This window comes from Plecotus auritus (genome assembly GCF_963455305.1).
Source record: "Plecotus auritus genome assembly, chromosome: 2".
Lineage (NCBI taxonomy): Eukaryota > Metazoa > Chordata > Mammalia > Chiroptera > Vespertilionidae > Plecotus > Plecotus auritus.
The window spans coordinates 65,086,760-65,107,568 of NC_137771.1; the positions used below are offsets into that span (position 1 = coordinate 65,086,760).

Consider the following 20,809-nt stretch of genomic DNA (forward strand, 5'->3'; position numbering starts at 1 on the left):
CATGTGCCCTGACTAGGAATTTGAACCGTGACCTGCTGGTTCATAGGTCAACACTCAACCACGGGACCACACAGGGTGGGCCATTTTAATGTTTTTTAAATCCATCTTTCTTTCCCTTTCTCACTGTTTTCACAGTAACTCTTGCCCCTCAAGGGTTTCTGTATGGATGAGGATATTCGGAATACCTCAGTAGTTTCTTCAAAACAGGCACTCGAGGGTTTGACCAGCAGTCCCCTGATTTAAAAGCTGGTCTGTGTGTACAGGACGGTGGAGAACTTGTGCACACGTTCAAAATGCTGCCCGGAGGATCCTGACACAAAGCACCACACCACCTCCTGAAACCGCATTCCTACAAGTAACTGTTTGGGCCTTCTTTCCGCAGCCTCCAGACCAAGCCCTGGGAGCCAACAAGAGCCCATCTGTGATCAGGAGGAATCTGAGGAACCCCAAGCCTCAGTTTAGCCCTAACACTGGTGTCTACTAGATCTTCACCCTCTAATTATGTCTCCATGGTAACCTGCCGGATACTCAGGTCTGCTGGGGCTGGGCCTCTCCCCAGCTCCTGTCACTCTCTCAGGCACCTGCGGGTCCTTCGGAGGATGTACCCACCCATCCTGATCCCCAGCCTGGCCCAGGTTAGTACCCAGGTTCCCACCACCTGCAGCTCCCCTGACCCTGGCTTTCCTGCTGATCCCAAGGGGGCCTGCGGCACCTGGTTGCTGGAGGAAGTGGCATCTGTTGTCCCCAGATCTCCTGCCTGGACCCCAACCCTTCTTGGGTGGCCCTTAGGCATTATTCTGGGGCCCATGCTGCTGTGCTGTCCTCCAGGATCTGCCCTGTATACTGATGTGCCCATGGCACTCCCCCAGCTCTGCCTGAACCAGCAGGCAGGGGCCTTTGTGAGCTGCCCAGATCCAGCCAGTTCCTTCCCTGCAGTGTGCGCTCCAGCAGCCCTGGCCCAGCCCGCCAGCCGCCCAGCCGTTCATCTGCTGCAGAGCTCAGACAGGGGCAGCTCGAGGGGACAAGTGCTTCCCATCCGAATGGGGCCAGCCCCACCTGTACTACGTCCTTAAGCTTCAATGCAGGTCCTGCCATCACTTTGTGACCCTTTCCTGGTCTGGAGGTGTTAGGGAAACTCCACCTAAGGAGGCCACCGGATCCCAGGGGCCATTTGTGAGAGGTCAGGGAATGACCTCACATGCCTAGGGAAAGCTCAGAGAGATTTCTGGGAAACTCAGGAGGAGCCCAGGATGGTAGAGAATGTACCTCCTATGGAGACATGAGTGCTGTGAGCTTTACATCTAACCTTTCATGCTCAGCATGTGAGAAGCTCTCTCAGCCCACTGCCCCCTGACTGATCAATATAAGACATGCATCAGTGCTCCAGTAAGTCTTTAAGGGACCTTAAGGCCTCTCTTGCAGAACCCTCGGGCCCTAGTCCACTCCCTTTCCCACTGTCCAAGGATGCCTGTGGCTGATGAGCCCCATGACCCCCGCTCAGCTGTGTTCTCTGCACATCGGTGCCTAGTGAAGCCAGTCTCCATATGAACCAGGAAGGCTGCTCTCTCCTGAGGCCCTGTGGCCTCCTGAGGCTGTCCTTAAACCCCCAGGTCCCAGAGCCCAACCCTAGGGGCTTCAGAGGGGCTGCAGGCCCTAGCGAACTCCTCAGTTTAGAGGTTCCATCCTTCTTTGCCAGATCCTATAAAGACCATGGTCCGTCCACCCCACCATCAGTGAGGCCCCTCAGGCTGAGCCCGCCATCGAGTTTCCCTCTGGGGCAGTCCTAGACCTGATTCTCCCTTCTACCCCAGCAGAGAACTCTCCTTGTTACCTCATTCTTGAGCTGAAGGGAATCCAAGAAAGCCTTCCATTTAAAAACTTCCAGACTGTTCCTGTGAGGCCCCAGGCTAGCCATGGTCCCTTCTCATATGACAGAAGTCCAGGATCCAGCAGGCAGTTCTCGGCATTGTCCCTGGGGACCACATTCAGAGAGGCTCCCGAAGTCGGGTCTGCACGATCCCTTGTTGTACAGAACCCAGCAAAGAAGACCAGGAAGCCTGAAGATTCTCCAGGTCCCACAAGTGCTCCCCTCCCTGAACAGCAAGGAGCCTCAAAGCAGAAACATTTCTCCTCCAAGTTAGAACAGATGGAGAAGAGTCCAGTTACCTCCCAGAAATGAACACTAACCTCTTGTAGGACCACCTACCTCTATGTCCTTCTGAGGGTCCATCCTGTGCTACTGAAGAGCCACAGTTTTAGCGTCTAAGCTGCATAGGGATTACGTTTGCACACCCAGAACAACTCAGGCTGCTGGCCACCTTGGCGTCCTCCTGGTCCCCAGGCCCGGGAAAGGACACTGACTCCACCCTGAGATGTGTCCCTAAGTTTGCCGTGTGCCCCGAGACATACAAGGGGTTGTGCAAATCACAGGAACTTTGCTTTTCCAGTATCTGAGCCTCACAAATAAACTCAGTGTAACTTCGCTGGAACCCAGAGCCTGCAACAGAGCCTCAGGATAAACATACGGAGCCCTTGCCGAAACCGGTTTGGCTCAGTGGATAGAGCGTCAGCCTGCGGACTGAAGGGTCCCGGGTTTGATTCCGGTCAAGGGCGTGTACCTTCGTTGCGGGCACATCCCCAGTGGGAGGTGTGCGGGAGGCAGCTGATCGATGTTTCTCTCTCATCGATATTTCTAGCTCTCTATCCCTCTCCCTTCCTCTCTGTGAAATATCAATAAAATATATTTTTAAAAAAAGAAAAAGAAAAAAGAAACTATCTGGCCACAAATTTAAAAAACAAACAAAAAACAACATACGGAACCCAGCATCCAGGAGCTTGGGACATGTCCTGGGAGGAAAACACTGGCTTCCCAAGGCAGGAGCCGGTCAAGTCACATGGAAAGTCCTGCTCTTTCCTACAGAGGCCCCTCTGTGGGGCACTTGAGGTGAGCCCAGTCAGTTTATATCCAGTCTGGATATAACACTGTATTGCGTAAGCCTCGTCCTGGCCCCGATAAGCAGGCTCAGAACAGACCCAGAGCAGGGGCCATTCCCTGACTCTTGGTGAACCCAGTTCGTATGGGCTGTAAGTGGGAGCCCGGGACTGTCTCAGCCGCACAGCTTCAGTCTATTTCCTGCTGGTGCTCATCTGGGGATAAGGAGCCTTACCCTGGAAACAGGCCCCTGCCCTGGAGAAGACGAGGAGATCCTAAGAAAATCCCTCTCACAGTCGAGGAGCTCGATCCTGAGACAATGCACCCGGCTGGCCCATGTCACCCTGGGGAAGTGAACTGGATGGGACCTAAGTCCCCCAAAGTGCCCTGCATCGTAGTAACTTGGTCCTGGGCTAGGCAAGGCCAAGGGGGTACAATCAGCAGCACAGCCAGCCTCGTTCTGTGTGGCCTCTCTGGTCACCCAGGGCCCTGCACTAGGCTTAGAGCTCTGCTGTGGCCGTATTGACACCCTCAGTAATTTTCTTTGAACTTGTTTTGTGTAAGTGTGACCTGATGGCACAACAGAGCCCGGGTATGAGCAGAGAAGATGTGCAGAAGAAAGTAAAGAACTTGTATCTTAGGTGTACTTTTTTCCTGCCTTTTTTTTTTTTTTTTTTTACAAGCGGCCCGGTCCTGTCAGCGACCCTGATGGAACCACCTCCCAAGTAACCAGCTAACCTGTGAAAGAGGGAATTAACGACATAATAATCACCAGGAACTCTCCGGTGATCCCTCAACCTCTAGTCCCAAAATAAATAAAAAAATAAAAATCTTTTATGCCTTAGGGTCACTCACCAAGTCAATTCCAGTCCCAGGATTACCTGGTACTCTCTTCACACTCACCCTGGCTCAAAGAAGTCCGTTGGTGAGAACCAGGACATAGGGGTCCTGCATCCCAGGAAGCGAATCATGTTGTGACACCACAGGGTTAGTGAGAAGGGTCCTGAGTGGCCGTGGAAGCAACCCTGTGATCATGATCAGGACAAGGACAGAGGCTGGGGCAGCTGCGCTGTTCCTGCCCCGGGACCCACCCCGTGAATGTGTTTGCTAGTTCACTATGTAAACACTTCTTTTGAGTACTTGCTGTACGTCAGGCACTGTGGAGACGAAGATACACAGTCCTGTCCCTGACAAGAGATATGAGGATTTAGTGTATCAATTATAATAAAACAAGCTAAGTATTTGTATGTATGTATAGAGTGTGCTATAGAAGCACTGGATAATCAATGCTGCCTGAGGGAGTCAGAAAACATCTCAGGGAAGGATCCTGAATGATGGATAGGAGATCCCCATCCATGCTAAGAAAAACTGAGAGGAGCATCAAGCCATCCCTGCACACCTGTAATCTGCAGAATGGTGAGAGCTTGTCACGACAGAAGCATGGGCTGTGTGGGAAGGGAAGTGTTTGGAAAAGAAGGCTGGGAACAGAACTCTGAGAAGGGCCTTGAAAACCAGCTAAGGAATCTGGCCTTTATCTAGTACGCAGGAGGAGCCAAAAAAAGATTAGACAGTGTTAACTGTGCTTCTTAGGAAGATGGTTCAGCTGCTGGTATGGAAGAAGGCCGGGGGCAGGTAAAACCAGAGGAGGGGATGCAGACAGACAGTGGTAAGCAACAGAATGGCGAGGCTTTGTCTAAGGCAGTGGTCGGCAAACTCATTAGTCAACAGAGACAAATATCAACAGTACGATTGAAATTTCTTTTGAGAGCCAACTTTTTTAAACTTAAACTTCTTCTAATGCCACTTCTTCAAAATAGACTCGCCCAGGCCGTGGTATTTTGTGGAAGAGCCACACTCAAGGGGCCCAAGAGCCGCATGTGGCTCGCGAGCCACAGTTTGCCCACCACAGGTCTAAGGGATATGGTAGCATCTGAGACACCACGCCAGCAGACTTGTTCACTAACTGGATATAGGTGGTGAGAGAAAGAGAGAGAGGAGAGAGGGCCCTGCCAACCGTTCCATCTTGGAAGATGAGGCAGATGGGAACTGCACTGCAAACATTCAATATAACACATGGAGCAGGTTCATAGGGGAAGATGAAGGTTGCAGTGCCTGCAGGACATCCAGGTGTTTGCATGTGCAACAGGCAGCTGGAAACAGAGATCTGGACCTCAAGAGAGAGGCTGAGGATGGAAACACTGCTTTGGGAGGCATTCACACAGAGGCGCTGGGCCACACCACAGGCGTGAGTATGACCACCTCCAGAGAGCCTGGGGAGTCAAAGGAGCAAAGGGCAGCTCAGGGATGGCCAGATTTGCGAGAAACTGGCCAACAGATAGAGAAGGAACAGAAGGGGGAAGAGGCCATCAAACTGTGGTAGGAAGCAGGTAGCCGCGCCACAGGGAAATCAAGCCAGGTCACTACATTCGGCAACCAGGAAAGCTATGCTTCCTCAGCACAGTCTCGGTGGGGGCAGCTTGCCCACCATGGTTTCAGGTACTAATCCTATCTAATAAAAGGCTAATATGCAAATTGTCCCCTTGACCAGGAGTTCAAACAGGAGTTCAACCAGGAGTTCGACTAGGGAGAAGGGCTGACCTGGCCAGCTGACCCGGCCAACTGCCCGCGACCCTTCCCCACGCCGGCCCGGCCCAACTGGGGTGGGCCAGCCAGACCTCACCCATGCACGAATTCATGCACTGGGCCTCTAGTAGGATAATAAAGGGAAGGAGAGAGACAGAGCAGTTAGAAAGGGAAGGGAAGGTCAGGGGCTATAAGTATTTATATATTTTTTAATTATTTTATTGTTTATCTGTTTGTTTTTCAACATCTTTTTAATCCTCACCCGAGAGTATTTTCCATTGATTTTTAGAGAGAGTGGAAGAGAGAGGGAAAGATAGAGAGAAATATCGATTCGAGAGAAACATCGATTGGTTGTCTCCTACACGCACCCTGGAGCCTGTAATGGAGGTACGTGCCCTTGACAAAATCGAACACAGGACCCTTCAGTCCGCAGGCCGACGCTCTATCCACTAAGCCAAATTGGTTAGGGCATGGGCTATATTTTTTAATGGTCAAATATACATGGCAGCAAAGATAAGGATGAGAACAGGCTCCTGGGGAGGCGGGAAGCAGTGCGCTCTGAAAGCTAAAGGGAGAGACAGGGCCTGTGCAGGCTGGCTAAGCTGGTGAAGGGGCATTCATGCCAGATGACTCCTATGCAGGAAGGTGACATCAGCTGGGAAGTGAGAAAGGGCAAAGCTCAAAGGCTTTAAGGAATCTTAGGCCCAGCTGGCATGGCTCAGTGATTGAGCGTCAACCTATGAACCAGGAGGTCCCAGTTAGATTCCCAATCAGGGCACATGCCCGGGTTGCAGGCTCAGTCCCCGATGGGGGCTGTGCAGTAGGCAGCCTAACGATGATTCTCTCTCTCCATTGATGTTTCCATCTCTTTCTCCCTCTCCCTGCCTCTCCAAAGTCAACAAAAATACATTTATTTTTTTAAAAAGGCATCTTAGTTTCCAAGGTGGAGACCTGCTTCCTGCTTCCAGGTTTCCCGGACCTTGATCAGTTGTTTATTCCATCTCTGCCTCCTGCCTGAGTTCCACAAGCTCACACCCACTGTCCTGCTCCCCTGCAGCTCCTGCTGGGCTTCCCCAGCTGCTCCTCCCTCTCTGTGGAGACTCAGCCTGTTGCTGACACATGTACCTTCCTGCAGTGCCAGCGATGACCGGCCAGCTCTGCCTCTCTCTGGCACCTAAGCCACCTAAAACCCACAGAGCCCTGGGCCAATCCCAGCAATCCCCATCATGATCTCTCTCTCTCACCCATTTTTCTAAAACTCGGTTCTGCATCTAGCAACTTGCACCTTCCTCTCAACCCACCAGTACCCCCAAGATCCTACAGGCGCTCTCCATTGCCAGATACAACAATTTAGCTGTGGGCTGAAGACTGGCCACCGACCTATCAAATTTGGCCCGCATAACATGTTAACAAAAATTGAATCTATCCAGTTAGTCACATGTGCCACCCTTTTCAGGAAGATGCTTCAGCTGGTAGCACAGAAGAAAGGAATGTGTTAAGATAATTAACACATCCATCACCTCACATAGTTAATTCTGTTTATGTTGTTGTTTTTGCATCATACCCACCTCAGGCCCAATTCACAAACACAAGGTGTCCACCAGCTCTCCGCAAGTGTTTGACAATAAAGTCCACACAATCTTAGGATTTAAGGCCTTCTATTCTCTGACTCCAGAGTGCCTCTCAAACCATATTGCATTATGCAAACCCCTTATTCCAGAAATCAGTCTGCCCTGTCCGCCCTTTGCATTCCTGGCCTTGGTCAGGTCTCCCTAGCTATGTGCATGCCTGTCTCCCACCCTGCCTCTCCTATCTGCATGCCCTCTCCTCTGCACTTGTCATACTAAGATCTGGCTCAATCCTACCTCTTCAAGGAGGCCTCTATAGACCATCCACAGCATTTTTTGCCTGGACTCCCCTCACTTTGTGGTAGGCAGTTAGACAGACATGATGATAGCAGAGCAAGGATGATGGGCTAGGCACAGAAGGTCACCAGGGTAGAAAGCCCCAGGTGTCTAGCAATGGACAATTGAAGGGTGGGACCTTGACCCCAGGGTGACTTTTCCTCTCCTAGCATATCACTGATCTTGACGTTTGGACCCCCTGACCTTTTCCTCCCTAGAGATAACATCTGGGCCTCAGTTGTATTTCAGTTCCAGACCCAGAAAAGCAGCAAAATCAGACCAGCGACCCCATCCATGGTTGACCTCAGGACCAGCTGCATTGAATAATGACCCCCTGCCTTGGCCAACCAATCAATCAGGGGAGACCACAACCCTGAAAGGACACACCTGGAAAACTGCTGAATATTCTATTGAGATCTTCCCCTGGGACCGCCCCTAAAATCTCCACCCTTAAATCCTTTAGGATGAAGGACTCAGTAGCTCTCCCCACGGGGAGTATACCTGTGTCTTTCCCTTCCCCTTCCCCTTCTCTCTCCCTGCCCTGGGGCATCACCATTGGCTTCCTCATTCCCAAGCTCCAAGGGCCCTCCCTTTACCTCTATAAATTGTTTCCTAAGCCCATTTATTCTAGGAATTACTTTTTCTACCTCTGTGACTTACCAAATAAATGTTCTCTTGTTTGGGTCTTGGCTCTGAATTCTTTCCCAGCCGGAAGTCAAGTACCAAGGTTGCTGAACCCATTGCCAGTCTGACTCCATGGGTCCAACACCTGGTGCCGTCCCCGATGCCTACAACTTGACGTTTGTGTATATTTCTTTGTTATCGTTTCTTTTGGTGAGTTGCCTGTTTCCTCAGATAAGCTTATAAAAAGGATCCCTTATAAGTTGTAGATACGAAAGGCCACCTGGAGCAGATCTGCCTCTGAGTAATCTATCTCGCACATGAGCCAACCACTGACTCATAGACCTTGGTCATCTCCTGAAAACTGTAAAACATCAGAATGAGCACAGATGCAGAGCCTTCGGGGCAGAGGCCGCATCTTTAGTTTGTATAACTGCCTAAAACCTGGTAGGTACTCCATAAATGTTTATGATAAATAAGTACAAAAAGCGGAAATCTCTTCTTGTTCCGAAAACATCAAGGCTAAAACAGTCCCACTGGTGGGCAGTAAACTCTGACTTGATGGAAACAAACCACCCTTGTTGTGTACTGCTGTCACACAGGCGTCCGAGGCCAAGTGCATTACACTGAGGCTAGAAGGGACAGCCACTAGAAGAAGCAAGAACTAGGAAGACCAGTCTTGCTCTGGCCACACACTAGCAATGACTTACAAGGTGACCTTGGGCAAATCTCTCAACAGCTATTGATTCTTCAAGGTAACGGGATCCTTCCTCCTCACACTCTGCAATTATAATAAGCATCTGGTGGGGAGGGAGAGCAGGTGGCTGGACCAGAGGGACAATTCTCAGAACAGGGAGAAGGGCTGCGCACCTGTGGTGTCCCCAGCCAACACTACGGGTTTGCCTGCCCTTTCTCCCAGCTTCTCTGTGGATCCCTGGGTCTGTGACACCCTTTATTCCCTACTCCCACCCAACCTGTGTGCTTATTACACACTGGGCTGCACAGTCCCCAGTGGATATTTTATAAGTACAAACAATATTAGCACAGATTTGATAAAATTCTACCAAAGGGTCAGCACACACCAGGCTATACCAGGTGTTAGCCTGGAGGTGTGACAGGTAATAACCTCACTCTCCTTTGACAGAAATGGAGGCCCTAGGAGAAGGCATTCCTGAGTTCTGGAACCCTAAGCCTCCCAGGAGCCTGGGTGTTGGCAGCAGGGTTGGATGTCGCTGGGTAATGGAACTTCTCTGCTAAGTGACAAGCCAGAAAAAGACAAACACTGTATGCTATCTCTTATATGTGGAGTTCAAAGCAAAGAAAGAAGCCAATTTCAAAAAAATGGAATGAAAACTCCTCTAGGAGCTTGAGGATACTGATAGGTTGAGAGGAAGGTGGGAGTTGCTAAATGCAGAGTACAGTGGTGGTTGTCAGGGTTGCGGGGAGGGGAAATGGGAGATGTAGGTCAAAGGGCACAACATTTCAGTTATAAATTCTGAGGATCTTATGTACGACATGATGAGCATGGTTAAAAATATGGTACTGTTTACCTGCAAGTTTCTGAGAGTACATAGTAAGTATTCTCACCACAAAAGCAACAACAAAATAAACAGAATTAACCATGGGAGGTGATGGATGTGTTGATTATCTTAATCTTGGTAATCATTCCACAATGTACATGTATATCAAATCATCATGCTGTACACTTTAAATATATACAATTATACCTATCAATTATTTCGGGGGAGGGGGGAGGGAGAGATAGAATTTGAAAAGTGTTTCTTTACCCGGCACCCAGGCAATATGGTATTCAATCATTGTCCCAGATGAAGAGGAGGGTTTCAAGTTTCTAAAAAGAAGAAAAGCTAGAAAGAAAGTTCTGAAGGAGGAAGTGTGATTGGAGTGGACCGAGAGGAGCAGGACTGAAGAGGTGTGTGGAGGAAATGGAGGGAAGAAAGCAGAGCGGTGATTATGCTGGAAACAAGGATGGCAATTTGGAAAAATGACTTCTGCTCTGACTCACAGGGAGGCATCAGCAACCACGAAGCAGGAAAAAGAAGAACCAACAGCCAGGCATGAGATAAAGGGCTACAGACAGCAGAGGAGAGGCTGGGACGGAACTTAACCTGTGGGGGTGGAAGTTGTGTGTGTTATCTCAACAAGTGGAGACAATCTGAAAAGGTGGGATGCAGTGGCGGGCAACAGTGGTTTTTTTTTAGTTTTTTTTAACTTGAAGCTGTATTCCTTCTAACATGAGACAATGAGGTTTCTCAATCACTACCCTCCCCCTCAGAATGGAGGGGTCTGTCAAGTAGAATCGCAAAGAGCAGCAATTAGAAGGAGGTTATGTTTGCACTCACTCATTCACAGTTTGCCCTGGAATAAATGCCTCCCTCCCTCAAGGCCCTTGTCCCTGCTGCAATGTCCTGAAGCACACAAAGGTGCTCCTTGGATTCGATGTTTCAAGACAAAAGTATGAACTCCCTGGACTCAGTGTGCTCAGGATTGGTGCCTGGGCAGCTTGACTGTGAAAAGAATGAAGCATTCTGACATGACTGCACAGCAACAAGACAGCTCCTGTGTGCCAACAACCTGATCGTCTCACTCAGCACTTCTTAAGGCAAAGCTTTCACTTTTTTTTTTTTTTTTTTTTAACAGATATCTGATTACTAAGGCATGCAAGGCAGCAAACACTGAAAGCAGGCTTCTGTGATACGGAAGCCATTGTAAGTCCACAAAAGCTGAAAGCAAATGTTCAGAATTTCCAGGGGCTCTGGTTAGCATCTTTGGACTCCTGGTTTCTGCATGTGTGTGCGCATGTGCATGTGTGGGTGCATATATGTGTACCCCCCTCCCTTTTTTAAATGGAGCAAGGACAATTCATTGATGAAGGTCAGAAACAGAAACTTAAGTATAAAAGGTCTGGGTTCTGGACCCCATTCTATTCTGACAAAGGTTAAATTTCCAATCCTAGTAGAGATGGTAATAGTACCTGACTAACTAGGCATCCTGGTAGGAGGCATTAGCAAGAATAGGACAGTTTCTTATGAGGACTGTCTCAGAGATCTACACACAGGTGTTGGTGCTGTGTTACGAGATTTTTATTAAGCTAACACTTGATAGCCAGGATCTCGCTTATAATTTTTCTTTCATAAATGTTGCAAAAGTGGATTCACTAACAGAATTTCACTGGGGGTAGAGGTGGTGGTGACCACATGTTCAGATTGGCCCTGGTCCCCTGGAACCAAGCTGGCGCCATTCGCCAGCTGTCTGGTAGCCTCTGCAAAGCACACCCAGTTAGCTTCCTCCAGGCTACCTGTCCACTTTACAAAACCTGCCACCATGATGGCACCACCAGCAGGTCTCTAGTCCCCATCCCTACAGTGCCTGTGACATCATGCGGGGGAAAGGACACTCTGCTTGGATACTGAGCAAGGCTCTTCAGGGTCAAAAGAAGGCCTAAGAAGAGTAGCTTACGATCCTTAGCACTTGCTGCTTATTATGTGAGTTGCTTAGTACTTACTGTGTGCCAAGCACCACACTAGGTACTTTGTGTGTGTTATCTCATTGTACCCTCAAAACCTGGCCAGGCCAGAGGTACTGCTATCATCCCCATCTAACGGAGAGGGAAGTGGGCAGGCACATTGTTCAGCGCCACACAACCTGGAAGTGGCAAGGCCAGAATTTAAATCTGGTTCCCCCCTACTCCAGGGCCCCTCCGCTCACCATTTACTTCAATGAACATATGGTTTGAAGACTGGAGCTGTGTCAGTCCTGGGATATACTGTCATGACTGTTACTACCATGCTGCAACATCTTAAAACCAATCAAGGGTGAGCTAAAACTTGAGAGATCAAGTGACTCTAGTGAAATAACCTTAACGAGGAATCAAGGGACATACAGGCTCTATACCCCATTACCTGGCTCGATGCTGCTCTAGCCCCGTCACTTACAAGAGGCTGCTAACTAACCTTGAAGAGTGGGGTCCTGGGGCCAATCTGCTGGGACTCTAATCTCAGCTTTCTTTCTAATCTCGGGCAAGACACCGAACCCCTCTGGGCCTCAGTTTCCTCATCTGGTAATAATAACAGAACCTCCCTCTTTGGGCTGTCATGAAGATGAAATGAAATAAAACATGTAAAACGCTCAGAGCCACATAGAGCCCACAATGAGTATTAGTGGTAACTATTTGTACCAGTCAGAGTCTACGGGCAAGATGGTTTATACCCGAGTTTCCCCGTCTATAAAACAGATGGGCAGAGCTGCTATGAGGATTAAGTGAAATAAAATCCTGAAAGCATGTCACACGCAGACCTCCTTGCAGTAGGCACTCAGAAATGTTCATTCGTTTTCCTCTTCCCAGTGTAGCACTCTCACGTGGTCTTCTGAGACCTGTCTCCCATGTTATAAAGTGAGACGCTCCCTCATTCCCCAGCCCAGCGACCTCACAGGCAGGTCATGTCAGAGGCAGAGCAGGCCAACGGCTCGGCTGCATGTGAGGTAACCTGGGTCCTACTTTTAGTTCCAGCTTTTAAAAAGCCGCATACCTCCCCTAAACCTCGACTTCCTTATTTATTCAACCTATTATAATCTCAGCAAGTGTGTTACAGACAGCGTGCTGCACGTTAGAGATGCAAAGATTGATAAGGTACAGACCCTGACTTCAAAGAACACACATTCTAGTTAAAGATAAAGGCATTGATTGCGGTATAGTAAACACACAGGTGGCCCCAAGGAGGGAGCCATCAGATTTACTGAGGCAGGGCAAGGAAAGATTCAGAGAAGACAGGCCCTCGTGCTGAGTCTTACAGATGAATGGGAGTTTCCCAGGCAGAACCAGAGGAAAGGTATTCCAGCAAGTGCAGAGGCGTAGGGATGCAAAACGAGGAACTGTAAATAATTAATTATGGCTGAGTACAGGGTGCATCTAGGGGAGTGGCAGCAAACAGGATAACATCATCCTCACTTCCCTTGCAGGATTTCTGTGAGACTTGATGAGAACAATGCCTTAAAACACTGAAAGGGACACCATGTTACAGAAATGTCATGTATGAATGTTAGGAGTACTCTAGCAAGGCTCCTTATGGTACTAATTTCACCCATTTCCCAGCATGAGAACTCCGGATATTATTTCTTCTGTTACCACCACCTTACCTCCTTTCTCTCTCCCCTGAGAGAAGACAAACAGGAGTTAGTATTGATCTGAGTGGAGAGGTGTGAGGGAGGAATGAGAAGAAACGTGTCCAGCTCCTTCTTTCAATTACCGCAGACCTTTTGAAAGCCCCTTACCTGTAATGTTTCTCATATTACAAAAGAGTTCAGTTCTTTATTGGCCAAAAAAGAAACCTTGACCCTAAAACCATGACATTTTAGACGTTCTTGACCATAACCCATAGTAAGAAATACATTTTATACCATAATCCATCACACACACACACACACACACACACACACACACACACACGTTATAAAACAGTGTCAGTTACAATCTCCAAATTGATTTCATTACTTGACACTTTGAAAAACACCTACAGTTTGAAAAACACCACCCTAAGAGACAGGAAGGTTCATGGAAGATTTCAAAAGTGTAATTCACGAATCCCTTCAACTTTTCTTTTCTTTTGCATTTCAAGTCATTGCAAAATAGAAGCAAGTCCAGCCCATTTTCTGGGAAGCAAACCACCCGTTTGCACAATTCACTTGGTGCTGTGCTGATGGTACAGGAGAGGTTTCCACGGGGGTTCCTCGTGTGTTTGGTTGCTGCAGATTATTAACATGTTGACAAGCAGAATTCCAAAACACAGGACTCTCTCTTGGGCAGGGCCTTGGTGCCCTGTGGAAAGTAAGATCCTATGTCCCCAATGCCTTTTCGACAAGAACATTCAATAAACAACTTCTTTCACGTAAAGGGCCCATCACACTTCATAACCCACGAGTGAGCAAGCATTCTGCCCCAGGGCTGCTGAAATGGGAACACGATGACTAGATGCCTTTCCAATCATGCACAGATTTAAAATTCACAGCACCATCCTCACAGCTTCCACCTCCCTCAATGAGGAAAGAATCTGCTCCCTATCCAGCTCTGCGTGCCTTTGTGTCCGACCAGAATCCTAAAGCTGGAGAGAAACACAAAAGTCTTCTGGTCTACCTCTCTCCTTCCAAAGAGGATGGCCAACTAAACTTTTCCAGCTAACAGTTGAACTATTTCCCCTTGTACCACAACATGCATCTGTGCTCCTAAGGGTTTTCCTAGTGGTACTGCAAAAGCTTTAGATGTTTCTACCATCACACTTTTGATTATACTGTTTCTCCTACTTAGAATGTTTTCCCTTCCTGCCCATACAAACTCCATTTATTTTTCCAGATCACATCCCAAGCACTCTGAGAAGTCTTCCCCAAATTCTCAGACCTCTCCATCCCTCCCCCTTTCTCTGAAATGAATTCATGCAACCTTTTGCCTCTTAGATGCTGTTTAACAAACAGTTAGTATATAGGCATTGATTGACTTTCTAATATTTAAAAGGTGTGTTTATAAGAAAATTTAATCTTAAATTAACCTTTCTTACAATATACATAGCAAGGAGTAAATAGCAAGGTTTAGTATTTTACTATGAAGCTATTTAAATCAGGTAATCATTATAGAAATAAACATTAAGTTATTAATTTCCACATACCTAGAACCAGCGACAACAATAATGGTAGATGCCAGCACTGTTGATTTTTCTGATATACTATCACATGGGAGACACTTGTCTCAGGCAACTGAATTTTTCCATGTATCAGAGCAACTGAGTGGCTTCCTCCCTGAGCGGACACTATGGTAGATGCTCTCATGGAAGAAGACTCTGTGCTTGATACACAGTCAATCCACAAAACTCTGCATCAGCTTTGGTGACTCTTGGTTATAACAGGATCATTGAATTTTATAACATTGAAAGAACTTAAAGATTATCTGTGCCACCTCAGATGGGGAAATTTAACCAAAAACGGTGAGCTAATGTGCTTCAGATAACCTTTGTAGAAAATGAGAGTTGAAGTTAAAACCCCAAACAAATCTTCTGTTATCCAAAGAAATCAGCTCAAAACCTCAGACCACCTAGCTCTTCAGTTTCACTTCCCTGTCCCCCAGACTTCCCATCTTCCAGCAGATCCCTCAGTCTGACCACGGACGAACTTCCCCAAGTCAACACCAAACTGTCTTCCTCTCATCAACCAATTCCCTGATGTTGTTCCATCTTAATGCCACGACTTCTCTTATCCTGCTGGGCAATTTCACTGTTTATTCCAGTGTTTCCCTTATCCAATACCGCACCTACCAAAACCACACGGCTGCTTTATTTTAAATCCTTCCGTATGGTCCAGACAAAGTTACCTACGAAACCGAAGCTCGTGACTGACCACATCACAAAGAGTCCTACTCTCTCCACCTAGGATTATAGAAGTTTCTTCTATCTCATGCTGCATGTGAATATCATATGCTGAAAAAGTTTAGTTTTCTCCTTAATCAGGCAGGTAGTTGCTCAAGACACATAGCCAAGCAAACGATTATGTTTGTAAGTTAAGCAGGAAAAGCATCAGAGTCCATTCACACTACCAGTAAATAACAAACTTTACTCTTTACCAAAAACATCCTCTCTCGCTCAAGAGCAAACCATTGGTTAACAGACCCGCCCCCCCCCTTTTCTTATTCTTGTCTATGTTCTTGTCAAGGCACTCAAAGAAGAAGGAGGTGGTCAAAGCAGAAGACAGGACAAAGATGAGACCCATAAAAGTCCAAACAACCAAAAGTAGTTGCAGAGTGTGTGTTAAACATGTGGACTCCAAAGGCCGACTGGCCATCTTGGTTCCACCAGTAACAGCCAAATGGCCCTGGGCATACTGCTTGAATTCTCTGCTTAGTTTCCTCATCTGGAAAATAGGGTAATAGTAGTACCTCCCTCACAGGGTTGCCATGAGCATTAAATCAGTTCATACATGTAAAATACTTAGGACAATGTTTGACACATATGAAACACTACATAAATATTAGTTAACTAATCCCTAGCTGGTTAGGCTCAGTGGATAGAGTGTCAGCCCTTGGACTGAAAAGTCCCAGGTTAGAATCCAGTCAAAGGCACATACCTTGGTTGCAGGTTCCCCGGCCTGGTTGGGGTGCGTGCAGGAGGCAACCAAACAACGTTTCTCTCTCACATCAATGTTTCTCTCTGTCTCTCCCTCTCCTTTCCACTTTCTCTAAAAATCAATGGAAAAATATCCTTGGGTGAGGATTAACAATAATAATAATAATAATAATAATAATAATAATAATAAATATATAAATAAATAAATATTAGTTAACAAAAATAAATCCTGAGTTGGAAATTATTTTAACTATCATGCTGTGTGTCTGCTGATGTGCAAATCTTACTAGCAGTTTTAGGACACAGAAGCATTATGATGGTTCCCACACCACACTGCAGACACTCTATATCCTCTAATGTGGATTGTTTCCTGAGAACTCATTTTTTAATTCCTTTACCTTGGGACTTGCCCAGAATATACTCCTGGGTCTCTCACTAACAGTCCCCATTGCTGCAGCCATAGTGAGGAAAGGCCTCCTAACTTCAAACACAAGGCCTGTGAAACCACAAAGGTGTCTGCCCACACATCTCAAATTCTACCTGTAACCCAGGCCTGGAATTGGGAGACAACAAGCCATCTACCAGAGAAAAAGCAAAATGAAGGGAACATTCTTTGCACCGAATGTGTCTTCATGGTATAGGACTCACAGGTCAAAGCAAACTTCTCAAGTTGTCCTAAATCCTCCCCTCCATTTCCTTATTCATTTTGCTCAGATCGGGCTCCTGGCTACACTAAATTCAGTCTTCTCAAGGTCACTATAATACAACCGCTCTGCTAAACCTCTTAAGCTCATCGGACTCGGTCTCTCAGGAGGACTCCATTGCTGATTCTGCCTATCCTCCAGGGCTTCCCGCTCTTGGCTTCTGGGCCACCACATTCTCCCGGGATTTCTGGCTACTCCTCTGGGGCTCCTTCACTGGCTGTTCCCTGCCTCCCCTCCTCCTCACATTGGAGTGTCCTGAATCTCATTCCTGGGTCCTCTTCTCATCTCCATCCAGCATTTCTTCCCTCAGTGACTCTCCAATATAGATCTCTAGCTCATGCCTAATCCTGAACTCCTGATTCATACATCCAACTGCCTACTCAATGACTCCACTGAGATGTCTAATAGGATTCTTAACTTAGTTTGTCCAAAACCAAACTCCTGACCTTGCCCCCAATCTCCCCCTCTCTGTCTTTCCCACCTCAGTAAATGCCACTCCCCACCTTCCCCTCCTCTTCTCACTTCCTTCATACCTTACCAGTCAGAAAATCCTATCAACTCTACCTTTAGAAACATCCAGAATCTGACCATACCTCATCACCTCCAATGTGCTCTCCGGTCCCCAGCACTATCATCCCTCCTGAGTACTGAAGTACCCTCATAAGACATTCTCTCGCTTTTGCCCTTGCCCCACTGTAGTATTTTCTCAAACCAGCAGCCAGAGAGAGGCCATTAAAACCTAAGTAGGATCATGGCATAGTCCTAAATAATCTGAGTTGCCCCATTCTACTCTCAGGTCTCTGACCCAATCTCCTCCTACTCTCCCCAGTTCACGCCACTCCAGCCACGCTGGCCTCCTTCTGTTCAGGCCCCTTCTGCTTGGAATGCCCTTCCCCACCCATGAGCTTGGCTCCCTCAACACCTTCACGTCTCTGCTCAAAAGTCATCCTCTAGATGGAGCCGGCTCTCACAGTGCTTTTTAAAATTGCAAACTAAACCTGCTTAGCACGCCTTATCTCCCTTCTCTGCTTTAATTTTCCAGTAAGAGTCATCAACCTCTTATTTTATGTTATTTTAAAATTTTTATACAATTACTTTATTTCTCCCTATTAGAATACTCATTTTGTCTCCCCCTACTAGTGTATAAACTGGAGGCAGGTGGAGATTTATATCTGTCCTTGCTCACTGCTGCATTCCTACTACCTAGTAAGTGCCTTACATACAGTAGATACTCAATAAATATGTGCTGAATGAATGGGAAGAATGATTCACTGGGCTCTTCTTACCTAAGACAGTCATCACTGTCTTCATTAGCTTCATAGGTGTCCTCCGGCGGCTGATGGAGCCACTGGTATGTGGGGACAAGACATTGGTTTTCCTCTTGACGTACATGTAGATCCGCAGGTACACCACGACCATGATGAAGAAGGCCACGAGGTTGGACACAGTCCAAAAAATGAGGTAACTCCTGCTGTAAATGGGGGCCAGGGAAGAGCAGGTAGAGATGTCACAGAGGCAATTCCAGCCCAGTGTGGGGACCGCCCCCATAAAGATGGCAATGGCCCAGACAAACAAAATGAGCAACGTCACCCTCTTTTTGGTCAGGTTGCTGTGGACCCGCATCCTCATGATTGACATGTGCCTCTCCACGGCAATCACCAGCAAATTGGTCAGGGAGGCAGTCAAGCTAGTGTCCAGAAGCCCCTGGCGGAGAAACCAGCGGTTGACGGTCAAAGTTTTTGAAACAGGGCCAGTGTTGAACATCAGGAATACATAGGCAATTCCGGCAAAGAAATCTGCAGCAGCTAGGTTAGCCAACAGGTAGTAGAAGGGGAAATGAAACTTTCTGTTTTTAATCACCGCTGCGATGACCAGAGAATTAGAAAAGAAAATAAACAGGCAGAAAAATGTTCCAACACATAGAACAATCACAAGCTTCGTTCCTGTCCAGTCATCGGCAGTGTCAGTGTTGCTTCTATTATAAAAAAAGTCCATCTGCTTATCATAGTGACACTCATTCATTGTGGAGAAGAACTGAACATCCTAGAAAGAAATTTAAAGAAGAAACAAATATCACTCTTTGCAAAATCCATCAATAAACCACCCATTGCCCCTTGTCTGGCCAGTTTCTCTCAATCCTTCCAATCTCAGTAAATGTCCCTTGCTCCAGGACCCAACCCTGACCTCCTATCACAGCATTTATCTCACATGGGTAATTACTGTCTGTTTCCCAGGCGAGGTGCAAGCTCAGTGAAGGAGTGTAAATGTCACCATTATAACCCCAGAACTTATATTCCCAGGCTGCCTCAAGACAGGTCTTTGCTGAATGCTGGCTGACCGGCTGCCTGAATGTATCAAAAAATAAATGATCATGGAGGCAGCAGTAAGTCAAATATTTTGAGCCCTGCAATATCTACTCTGTCCTGGTAATGATTGCAGTACAGCATATTAATGCTTTCTCTTGGTGGTTTCCAGCTCATTTCTTATTTATGGGTTCTGTTCATTAATCAAAGGCAGGTTGGCAATGACAGGCACATTCTTGCCAAGATAACGGGTGTTGAGTTACTTTTCACATGACCAAGTGGCTTCCCCAAGAGTTCAATTTTCCACCACTCTGATTCCACTCCTGATCTTGCTTTTGCCATCTTTTGGTTTCAAGTACAATGACAACACTCACTTGACAAGCATGTGGTACAGGCTGGAGACTGGTCTCAATATTCCTTCCTTGCCTTTTTGTTTACTTCTTTCTTATTCTCTAGTCCAAATTGTACCAATGTGAATTTGTTTACTGGACTTTCCAACTCAATTGCTTTGAGTCAGTTTCCTTCCCTGAGCTCTCTTCAACACAGTAGGTGGTGGGAGGGCAGGCCTTCATGGGCAAGACTGAGATCTGGAGTTTGGACAGATGTCCAAGGATGTGAGAACATAACTGCCAAGCAAGGGCAAATCCTCAGGACACGTTTCTGAAAGTAGACCCCAAATTGGGGTATCAGGCAGGCAGAAGATACTAATCTCAGCTCCAAGATCTCTTGGACCCCAAAAATGAGGGCTTTTGTCCAAGAACGGGCTGGGCACAGGCTCTAAGATTGATTGCCCGTCCTCCTATCCATGGTGGGATGTTCTGCCTCACAAGGGTCTGGGTATAGCCATGTAAGGTTCTATCAAAGAAGACCAGGGTTGAAGGTCAGGAAATCTAGTGCCTGGAGAGAATAACCATGGGCTCCCTCACAAGCAATGAGGCTGCAATGTGTTTGTGGGAGATCCAGTAGGCTCAGGCCCTGAGCAGTTCACTGCTGGGAATGAAGTGGCTCTAACAGCAAAAGCTTAATGGAAATCCCCAGCTTTTAAGGATCTTATAAACTCTGTAATCCAATACCACATACAGAATCAGGACAAGCATATCAGATATCAGTTTCAAGTACTACAAAACAGAAATGTATCTTAGGCATTCTTCTTTTTATTTACATTTTAATGACATGTGATACCTTTATTTTTTTAAATTTCTTTATTGATTAAGGTATTACATATGTGTCCTCATCCTCCCATTAACCCCCCAACTCCCCCCCACTCATGCCCTCACCCCCCTGTTGTCGACATGTGATACCTTTAAATGAATTGGACACATGCCTCTCTGCCACAGCAAATGGAAGGTAAGAATATGACTTTAGATGCTTAAAATAAATAAACTGAAAGTGGTCTCAAGAGACAAATAGTTCTAGTGCCTTTCCATTACAAGGAAGGGGACTCAATTTTAATAATGACAAAACAAAAATTATTCTCTTTCGCAGGATTCACCAGTATTTAATTGCCAATATCAGATAACTCCATACAACAGGCCAATATATCTACACTTTATTGTGATAATTTTCTAAAATTAAAAGTATAGATATATTTGATCATTTTAATAGCTTCCTAATATTCCAGTTTATGAATATAACACACTTT

At 46.9% G+C, this 20,809-nt stretch overlaps 1 protein-coding gene across 1 annotated transcript in view; it reads right to left on the reverse strand.

Moving 5' to 3' along the window:
• The window catches only part of LPAR3 (lysophosphatidic acid receptor 3), an 83,465-nt gene that overhangs the window by 38,773 nt on the left and 23,883 nt on the right, over positions 1 to 20,809 (reverse strand). The window contains exon 2 of the mRNA XM_080655502.1: positions 18,151 to 18,907. Within this exon, the coding sequence (XP_080511628.1) occupies positions 18,151 to 18,886 (736 nt within the window). The 5' untranslated portion in view covers positions 18,887 to 18,907. The remainder of the gene's footprint in view (positions 1 to 18,150; positions 18,908 to 20,809) is intronic.